This window comes from Canis aureus, chromosome 9 (genome assembly GCF_053574225.1).
Source record: "Canis aureus isolate CA01 chromosome 9, VMU_Caureus_v.1.0, whole genome shotgun sequence".
Taxonomy (NCBI): domain Eukaryota; kingdom Metazoa; phylum Chordata; class Mammalia; order Carnivora; family Canidae; genus Canis; species Canis aureus.
In genome coordinates this window covers 11,314,292-11,324,685 of record NC_135619.1, presented here as the reverse complement: position 1 = coordinate 11,324,685, position 10,394 = coordinate 11,314,292, and the positions used below count along the sequence as shown (strand labels likewise).

The 10,394-nt window shown below is 42.6% G+C and overlaps 1 protein-coding gene across 3 annotated transcripts; it reads right to left on the bottom strand.

Moving 5' to 3' along the window:
- Nucleotides 1–5,851: 5,851 nt before the first annotated feature.
- LOC144320387 (uncharacterized) lies at nucleotides 5,852–9,350 on the bottom strand. 3 transcript variants are annotated; one of them, XM_077908874.1, is made up of 3 exons: nucleotides 6,891–9,350; nucleotides 6,645–6,733; nucleotides 5,852–6,253 (listed from the first exon to the last, which is right to left on the bottom strand). In XM_077908874.1, exon 1 carries the CDS (start codon nucleotides 8,197–8,199, stop codon nucleotides 7,564–7,566), a length of 636 nt encoding a protein of 211 aa, XP_077765000.1. In that variant the 5' UTR covers nucleotides 8,200–9,350; the 3' UTR covers nucleotides 5,852–6,253; nucleotides 6,645–6,733; nucleotides 6,891–7,563. The 3 variants fall into 3 exon arrangements, with proteins under 3 accessions (XP_077765000.1, XP_077764997.1, XP_077764998.1); XM_077908871.1 differs by having other exon boundaries at nucleotides 5,853–6,253; nucleotides 6,645–9,350; XM_077908872.1 differs by having other exon boundaries at nucleotides 5,853–6,733.
- Nucleotides 9,351–10,394: the final 1,044 nt, after the last annotated feature.

Sequence of the window (10,394 nt, the reverse complement as noted above, 5' to 3'; positions counted from 1 at the left end):
ATGAGTTCAAGCTTTTTGTTGGACTCCATGTGGGGCATTGAGCCTACTTAAAAATAAATTAATTAAAAAAGTAAAATGTTTTTCTTATAAACAATGTATAATTGTCTTTTTTTTTTTTTTTTTTTAAGTAAAGATGTATTTACTTGTTCTAGAGATAGAGTGTGATTGGGAGGGGCAGAGGGGGAAGGAGAGAAAAGTCCAAGGAGACTTCATACTGTGAATGGAGTCCAGAGTGATCTCACAACCCTGAGATCACAACCTGAACTGAAACTAAGTCAGACACGTAACTGACTATACCATCCAGGCACCCATAATCCATAAGTTTCTTTTTTGGAAGTGATTTTTATTACCCATTTATTACACATCTTTTAAAGGATATTTTTTAGACATACAACATGCTTCTTTTATTCCTCCTCAAAAATTCATAGACCACTCTGAATATTATTCTGCCTTTTGGTTTATGTTATCTATTCCTTGATTTTACCCAGCAAAATAGGAAATATTGAGGAATCAAAACTATCCAAGGAACGGTAAATATTTTCACCGTTTTTTGTTTGTTTTTATTCTTTCTCTCTTTCTTTCTCTCTTTCTTTCTTTCTTTCTTTCTTTCTTGGAACAGTAAATATTTTCACTGTTTTTTGTTTGTTTTTATTCTCTTTCTTTCTTCTTTCTTTCTTTCTTTCTTTCTTTCTTGGAACAGTAAATATTTTCACCGTTTTTTGTTTGTTTTTATTCTCTTTCTTTCTTTCTTTTCTTTCTTTTCTTTCTCCTTCCTTATTTCCTTCCTTTCTCTCTCTTTTTTAAAGATTTTATTTATTTATTCATGAGAATACACAGAGAGGAGAGAGAGAGAGAGAGAGGCAGAGACCCAGGCAGAGGGAGAAGCAGGCTTCATGCAGGGAGCCTCATGTGGGACTCGATCCAGCGTCTCCAGGATCACACCCTGGGCTGCAGGCGGCGCTAAACCGCTGAGCCACCGGGGCTGCCCTTTCTTTCTTTCTTTCTTTCTTTCTTTCTTTCTTTCTTTCTTTCTTTCTTTCTTTTTCTTTTTTCTTTCTTTCTTTCTTTCTTTCTTTCTTTCTTTCTTTCTTTCTTTCTTTCTTTCTTCTTTTTTCTTTCTTTCTTCTTTCTTTCTTTCTTTCTTTCTTTCTTTCTTTCTTTCTTTCTTTCTTTCTTTCTTTTCTTTCTTTCTTCTTCTTCTTCTTCTTCTTCTTCTTCTCTCTCTCTCTCTCTCTCTCTCCCTTTCTTTCTTTTTGCCACAACCAAACTGTGAGAGTAGCAGACATTCAATCAGCATTGTGTCTTACCTTGGGAACAAGGTAGGGAAAAGAGGGAAGGTGATATATTATCACTGCTCTCTATCACTGTACTCTTATTAATAGCTTCTAGAGCTTGGACATTGAAACTGCTTAGTTCATTCACTTCACAGTGGTACATTAGTGTTATTTAACTGGAGTGTAACACTTAGATCTTCCCATGTTTTTATATATATATATATCTTCCCTTCTTTTATACATATATTTATATATATCTTACAGAGGAACAGATTATAGTTAATTTGAGTCCAGTAGGAAAGCAACCTAACATGGTATGACTAGACATCCTAAGACCCCAATATGATTTTCTGAGTCACAGTGCCTGGGCTAGCATTAGCCTAGAGCAGGTGCAAACAAAATATTCCAGTAAAATTCTCATAACATATGAAGTCTCCTTTAAGAGTTTTTCTGTTGCTTGCCTTTGGCTATAAAACCATAATTATCACAGTTAACTTGACTTCATTTGACCATAGATATAAACCAATTCTTAACCTTATTTATTTTTTTGTCTCTGATTCTTTAGAAGCAGTCTCTCCACTCCTGAATTCTTTATATTGATTTTTTTATTTGACTAGATTTCTGCAAATGTTTTTGACTGTTTTGTTTGTGTTTTATAAAAGGACATACTTCTGCAGTTCTCATGTTCTCATGGCTGTCTTTTTTGCTCTTTTTATAATTGCAACATTATTTGGCAGTATATTACATCTTTGGATTATAGCCTTATCCTCAGAATGTGCAGGCATTCCTGCACTGGCCTTGATTCCTGTCTTCTGGACTTAAAGACTTCTTTGGAAAATTCTTGAGACAATATGATCTCTTTCTCTCTCCATCCTTGTAAGTGATTTAATGCTTTTATTTGGATGCTCATATATTTCTGGAACTTCAGTGTGCTAGAGCTTGGTATTGATTATTTTGCGCTAATTTTTCCAGTGTCATAACATTTCCTTTGACAGACTTAAGTGTTTGTTTTAATAGTTTTCTTCTTATATTTTAGGATATTTTTCTCTTCTTTTTGTTTTAATTTTTTCTATAGTATAGGCAACTTTTTCATTCACATTTTCCATATCTGCCATCTTTTCTAAAGTCTTTTTATAATTTTATTTTTTCCTTTTGTTTTTATTTTATTTCCTCCGGATTCTCCATGAGTCATTTATTTTTCATTTGTATTTATTTTATTCTATCTATTTAGAAGATGTATTTATTTTATTTTATTCTAATGTATCCTTATTTCTATTTTCTCAAGGCCTAAAGCTATGCCTACTGATTCATCATTCAATACATATTACTGGGTGAATTTGGTCTTACAATATATTCAAGAACATAGATTTGTGTATAAAGGAATGTTTAGGGTGCCTTGAAGAAAAATGACTGAATGTGGTCTCTCTTCTTCCAAATGGGAAGATAAAGCAGGAAGAGTATAGCCTCTTCACTCAGAGATAAGGTATAATTTGATAAGACAGTAAAGATAAGATTTTCAACCACCCATTCCATCTTTCTTACTTGATATTTTTATTTTTTACTTATGTGATCAACATTTTAATAAATGTCTGAATGTGATAAAGTAATAATTATTTTTGTAGAGGTATATTTATTTTATGTAATTTTGTATTTTCGATTTTTTAATTTAATCTTACCACATTCTCTATCAACATTCCCAATCCCAGAAACCAAATATTAAAAACACGTTTTGTGTTTTTACTTTCCTCCATAAATTTTTATATACATAGAAGATTTGTTATTATTGTTTGACAAAAATGAGATATTTCAGTCTCTGTATTATGTTCTTTTCTCTCAATAGTATCTTATGAAAAATTCTCTAAATCATTTAATCTAGGTATAATTCATTCTTTCAATGGCTATAAAACATTTCGTGGTATGAATACAATTAATCAACTACTTCCAATGGATAGTATTTACTTTATATTCGGTTGTTTTTCCCACTATATATAAAAAAAAAAAAACTTCATAGGGATTCACACAAAGGATACAAAAATACTTATACAAAGGGATACATGCACCCCAATATTTATAGCAGTATTATTAACAATAGCCAAATTATGAAAAGAGCCCAAATGCCCACTGCCTGATGAATGGATAAGGAAGATGTGATGTATATATATATATACATATACATATATATATATATTACATCTTTACTCAGCTGTAAAAAAAGAATTAAATCTTGCCATTTGCAAGGATGTGAATTATGCTAAGTAAAATAAGTCAGAGAAAGACAAATTCCATATGATTTCACTCATGTGGAATTTAAGAAACAAAACAAATTAGCAAAGGGGAAAAAGAGAGAGAGACAAACTAAAAAACAGAATCCTAACTATGGGGAACAAACTGAAAGTTGCTGGATGGGAAGTGAATGAGGAGATGGCTTAAATGGATATTAAGGAGGGCACTTGTTGGAATAAGCCCTGGGTGTTAAATGTAACTAGTATTACACTAGATGTTAACTAATCTGAATTTAATAAAAACCTGAAATAAAAGAGAAAGAAAGAAAGAAAGAAAGAAAGAAAGAAAAAAGAAAGAAAAAAAGAAAGAAAGAAAGAAAGAAAGAAAGAAAGAAAGAAGAAAGAAAGAAAGAAAGAAAGAAAAATGAAAGAAAATAAGCTTCATTGTTGTATGTATTTACCCCATTTTTTAATGATTTGTTAGTATGGAATACATTCTCAAGAGTGAATTTGTTTTTTTTTTTTTAATTTTTATTTATTTATGATAGTCACACAGAGAGAGAGAGAGAGAGAGAGAGGCTGAGAGAGAGAAGCAGGCTCCATGCACCTGGAGCCCGACGTGGGATTCGATCCCGGGTCTCCAGGATCGCGCCCTGGGCCAAAGGCAGGCGCCAAACCGCTGCGCCACCCAGGGATCCCTCAAGAGTGAATTTGATGGGTCAAGAGTTTCTGCATTTTTAATTTAATTTAATTTTATTTATTTTTTTTTTAAAGATTTTATTTATTTATTCATGATAGTCACACAGAGAGAGAGAGAGAGAGGCAGAGACACAGGCAGAGGGAGAAGCAGGCTCCATGCAGGGAGCCCGACGTGGGATTCGATCCCGGGTCTCCAGGATCGTGCCCCGGGCCAAAGGCAGGCGCCAAACCGCTGCGCCACCCAGGGATCCCTGCATTTTTAATTTTAAAAGATATTTCTAGATTGCTTTTGACAGAGGTACTAATAATTCATATTTTCTTGAATAATGAGTTTGCTTTCTCCACATTCCACATAATATGTATGAATACATTTTGCTACTTTAGTGAGGCTAATATGTGAAAATATTTCTTATTGCTACTTAATTTATATTTTCCTGATAAATGGTATATTCAAGAATATTGTCTTTTCCTGTATTGGAACATTCGAATTTTCTCTCCTGTTTTGCCTCATTGTTTCATTTACCCATTTATTGTATTTATTTTCCCCCTTTTGGTTCCATTTTTGCAATTTGTCTGAAGATTTTTTCATATAATAGCTCTTAACCTTTTTTAGTGCCCAAGATTGTGAATCTGAGAAACCACCAAGGAGCGAACACCGATGCAAGTACATGAGGGTTTATTAACAAGCTTGAGCTTGGGTCAAAGTATACCCAACACAGCGGAGCAGGGACTTGGACCCCAAGGTGGGTTACAGCTGGGTTTTTACGGGCTGGTCTAGGGGATTGCCAGAAGGGGTGGAGGAATTTCTTAAGTTCTGTTTTCATTCCGATATGGGACTTCCTGCCATGGGTGTTAAGCTCTGTTCTCATTCTGATATGGGGCTTTCAAGGGCACTAAGTGGTTTTTTCTGTAACCAAAGTAGGGTAAAGTTCAGCTCTTATTCACAGGGGCCTGAGGTAGCTGTACTTGTGCTAATGCTGAACTTGAGGTGGAATGGCCTTAATTTTCTCAGCCCCACATTTCCTCCTCTCAGAGGAACCTAAGGAAGGACCCAATCATGGGTCCAGGTTGGTCCCAGAGTGAGCCAGGGGGAATGATTAAACCAGGATTGGAACTAACCTTGTTGCTCTTCTCGTTCCGTTTACGTCTAGCCATACCTTCTGACTTTTGCCCTAGATTCTCGGACTATTCCTGAGTGGTCAGTGAAGAAGCAACATTCCCCGTTTAAGGCAGCACATAACCGCCCCCCTTGTTGTAAGAAGACTAATTGTGGAGGCCGAGAAAAATCAAGGCCATCCCACATAAAGTTTAGCATTAGCACAAATACAGCCATCTTAGGCTCCTGTGAATAAGAGCTGAACTTTCAGGAAAAACTGCAGAATGTCCTCAATGTCCCCGGCAGGGAATCCCATATCAGAAAGACAACAGAGCTCAGAATTGCCCTGGGCAGAGAATCCCATATCAGAAAGACAACAGGGCCCACACCTGTGGTAGAAAGTCCCATATTAGAATGAGAACAGAGCTCAATGCCCTTGAAAGCCCCATATCAGAATGTAAACAGAACTTGAGAAATTCCTCCACCCCTTCTGAAAATCCCCTAGACCAGCCTATAAAAAACCCAGCTGTAACCCACTTCGGGGTCCAAGTCCCTGCTCTGCTGTGTTGGGTACACTTGGACCCAAGCTCGAGCTTGCTAATAAACCCTCGTGCACTTGCATTGGTGTTGGCTCCTTGGTGGGTTCTCGGATTCGCAATCTTGGGCACAACACTAATCCCCTTCTGTTTTGAAGGACAACCTCAGACTGGGGAGTTCTGGAACAAAGTCCTTGAGAACGGCATGAGGGTCAGCTGGCCGGACGTGGTGTAGTGGATCCAGAGAGTAATCCCATCGACCTTGAGAGCGGTGAGAGTGGTCAGGGTCACGATGTAGGGTCCCTTCCAGCGAGGTTGAAGTGTCTGGTGTTGGTATCTCCGCATGTACACCCAGTCACCCGGCTGATATTGATGGGGGTCTGGGGGTGGCCCAGTCTCGTAGAGGGCCCTCAGCTTAGGCCACATCTGCTCATGGGTTCATTGTAACATTTGGAGGGAGAAAAGGAGTTGGTGATCATCAAACTCAGCAAGCACCTTAGGTTTTAAACTGGGGATAATAGGTGGAGGAATACCGAACATGATCTTATAGGGTGTCAGTCCCATCTTATGTGGGGAGTTCCTTACCCTACATAGGGCAAGGGGGAAGAGAGTCACCCAATCCCCTCCAGTCTCTAGGGCTAATTTAGTTAAGGTCTCCTTTAATGTTCTGTTCATCCTCTCTACCTGTCCTGAGCTTTGGGGCCTATACCCACTATGTCATTTCCAATCTGCCCCAAGTACTAGTGCCACTCCCCGTGTTACCTTAGAGACAAATCCTGGGCGGTGGTCTGATCCAATCTTAACAGGAAAACCATACCTCAGTAAGATGTCTTCCAGGATTTCTTGGTCACGGTCTGTGCTGTTTCATGTTTGGTGGGAAATGCCTCTGTCTATCCTGAAAAATATCTACAAACACTAGTAAATATCTGTATCCGTATTTTCCAGGTTTTACCTCAGTGAAGTCCACTTCCCAGTAGGCTCCTGGGCGGTCCCCTCGGAACCGGGTGCCCAGCTTAGATCCATGGGCGGTGGCATTAGTTAACTGGCACACGTGGCAGCTCACCACAATCTGCTCGATCTTTGCTCAAGAGTCTTTAATAGTGATCTTTGCATGTCGTATGAGGTCTCCCATCTTCCTCGTCCCCATGTGAGTGCTCCGATGCATTCTGGATAGGCCTCGCCGTCCTAGTTCCTCTGGCAGGAGGATGCTGGAGTCTGCGGCCCTCCCCCAGCCACGCAAGCACTGGCTCATAGGCAAGCGTGTAAGTCAGCGTCAGTATAGTTGGGGTGTCGGGCAGGGTCTGTGCCCCCGGATCAGGTAGCGTGGTTGCTAAGACCTGGGTCACCAGAAGGGCTGCCTCCTTAGCTTCTGAGTCCGCTAGCTGGTTCCCCGCTACTGGCGTGTCTGCCTTTTGGTGCCCGGACAGCGGAGGACGGCCAGGGCCTTGGGCAGCCAGAGGGCCCTCAGGAGCTCAAGAATCTCCGTTTTGTTTTGAACAGTCCTTCCCTCTGCGGTCAGAGCCCTCCGTCCCTGTAAAGGGCTCCGTGCATGTGGGCGGTGGCGAGGGCGGACCCGCTGTCGGGGTAGATGTTTACTCGTTTACCTTCCCCCATGGTCAGCACCTTGGTCAGGGCATCGGTTCTGCCCGTTGAGCCCAGGTTCGGGCCGCCAACGGCTCTGCCCAGACGGTCTCCATTTCCACGGTTACGGCTGCCCCCGCGGATCTGATTCCTTCTCAGACAAAACTGCTGCCGTCCGTGTACCAGGCGGCGTCCGTGTTCGGCAGTGGCTGGTCCTGGAGGTCAGCTCTGACTCCGTGCACCTGTGCCAAAATTTCTTGACAGTCATGCGGAGGGATGTCCCAGTCTGGGTTAGGGAGTAGCGTTGCCAGATTCGGGGTTGTTGGTGGCTTGAATAAAATTCTGGTGGGTTTTAGCAGCAGGCTCTGATAATGGGTCAGATGGGCATTGCTGATCCAGCGGTCTGGGGGCTGTTTGAGGACCCCTTCAATAGCATGTGGGGTTGTAACATGCAGTTTTTGCCCCATGGCCAGCTTGTCTGCGTCCTTGACCATAGTGGCCGCTGCAGCAATAATTTTTAGGCATGGGGGCCATCCTGCAGCCACCGTGTCCAGCTTTTTGGAGAGATAGGCTATGGGTCTCTTCCAGGGACCTAAGTACTGGACAAGGACTCCTTTCGCCACCCCGTCTTTCTCATCCACATGTAGGTAGAAGGGCTTGGTTAGGCCAGGCAACCCGAGAGCTGGGGCAGACAGCAGGGCCTGTTTAAGGTCATTAAAAGCTCTGTTCATGGCCTCTGTCCAGTCAAAATTTTGCTGGTGCCTGGTAGCCTCATAGAGAGGTCTGGTCATCTTAGCAAAACCCAGAATCCATAATTGACAGAATCCTGCTGACCCCAGGAATTCACGTACCTAGTGGATGGTTTGTGGCTGTGGGATCCTTAGGACGGTTTCCTTCCATGCATCCGTCAACCATCTTTGTCCATCCTTTAATTTGTACCCAAGATAGCTCACCTGTGCTCTGCACATCTGGCCTTTTTTAGTTGAGGCCCAGTATCCTAGAGCCGCTATTGTCTGGAGCAAGTCCCTAGTGCCTCGCCAGCATGTGTCTTGGTGCTCCGCCACCAACAGGATATCATCTACATATTGCAATAAGGTCAAATGAGGGTGCTCAGAACAGAACTCACCCAAGTCTTCGTGTAAGGCCTCATCGAAGATGGTCGGTGAATTTTTGAATCCTTGTAGTAGTCGAGTCCAGGTGAGCTGGCCATTGATGCCTTTCTCAGGGTCCGTCTATTCAAAGGCGAAGAGGTCTTGGCTCTTGGGTGCTAAAGGCAGGCTGAAAAAGGCATCTTTTAAATCTAATACCGTATACCAACTTTTGTCTGGAGGCAAGGTGGAGAGGAGGGTGTATGGGTTTGGGACTGTAGGGTGCATATCCTCTACTGACCGGCTGACTTCCCTTAAGTCCTGGACTGGCTTATAATCGTTAGAGTGTGGTTTCTGTACCAGCAACAAGGGAGCGTTTCATGCGGATTGGCAAGGCCTCAATATGCCTGAGTCCAGTAGTCGCCATATGTGGGGTGTGATTCCCGTACATGCTACGACAGGCATGGGGTATTGGCGGACCCTGACAGGGTCTGCCCCTGGCTTTAGTTCTATGTATATGGCTGGTCGGTGCCGGGCCAGCCCAATTCCCCCAGTTTATGCCCATGCTTGGGGAAATTCCTGTAGCCAATGGTCAATGTCAGTCATTGGGGCTGAGGGCGTTTGGTGGAGACGATATTCATCCTCTAAATTCAGGACAAGCACCTGAATTGGGTACCCCTCCTTGTTTAGGATTTTTGCCCTTTTGGGGTGGAAGCAAATTTGTGCCCCAATCTTGGTGAGCAAATCCCGACCTAACAATGCGTAGGGACACTCAGGGATGACCCTGAAGGAGTGGGATACCCGGCCCATGCCGAGATCCACAGTTCTTCGGGTAGTCCATGAGTACTCTTTGGTGCCCATGGCCCCTTGCACCCATGAAGTCTTGCTTGCCAATTTCCCTTGGGGTTGTAACAAAATCAAATTTTGTGCCCCAGCGTCCACTAGGAATTCAACAGGTTGCCCCTTCACTCTGAGAGTTACCTTGGGCTCGGGGAGGTGTGCTGAACCCCAACTCCCCTAGTCGTCCAGGTCCTCCATCTCCAAGATCTTCATAGGGGCCTTAGATCTTTTGTTAGGGCAGTCTTTTACCCAGTGGCCCTCTTCTTTGCAATAAGCACATTGGTTTTTGTTCAGTTTAGGGCACTCCCAACAGGGACCAGGGCCATCCTCCTTACCTGTCCCTGAAGCCAGCTTCTTGAGGTTCCTCCGTTTTTCCTGTAGGTTGTCCATGGTTGTGGCCAGCAGGATCTTGGCCAGGTTTCGGGTCTGTCGGTCACTTAGTTTGGTCTGTTGCTCTTCCAGACTTTCTCTATTATTATAGACTCTTTCTGCTACTATTACTAAATCCTGCAAGCTCTTCTCTCCTAGTCTCTCTACTCTTTGCAATTTCTTTTTAATGTCTGGAGTGGCCTGATTAACAAAAGCCATGATAATTGTCGCCTTTGTTTCTGGGGCTTCTGGGTTCATAGGGGTGTACTGCCTAAAAGTACACTCTATGTACTCTATGACTCTCTCTAAGAAGGCTGCTGGACTCTCATCCTTACCCTATCTTACAGCATATACCTTGGCCAGATTGGTCGGCTTGTGCGCAGCGGCCTGGAGACCTGCTGTTAGAGTCTGGAGGTGGACCCGGAGTCTCTCCTTACCTTCAGCCGAGTTGTAGTCCCAGGTAGGGCAGGATAAGAGGAAGGCAGCGATTATGAGGTCTGTCAGTCTGTTTTTGAGTCAGCTGTCTGTCCTCTCGCAGGACAGACTTCCGGGCTTCCACTTGAATTCATTCTCTCTCTTTGGTGGTGGAGAGAACCTGCAAGAGCTGTGGGCAGTCCTCCCAAGTAGGCTGGTGGGTAAAGAGAACAGTATCTAAAAGCCTGATTAGATCTTTCGGATTATCAGAGAAC

Bases quoted from the DNA above. Each gene is read 5' to 3' on its own strand.
- LOC144320387 (XM_077908874.1), bottom strand. From the start codon at position 8,199: ATGACCAGACCTCTCTATGAGGCTACCAGGCACCAGCAAAATTTTGAC.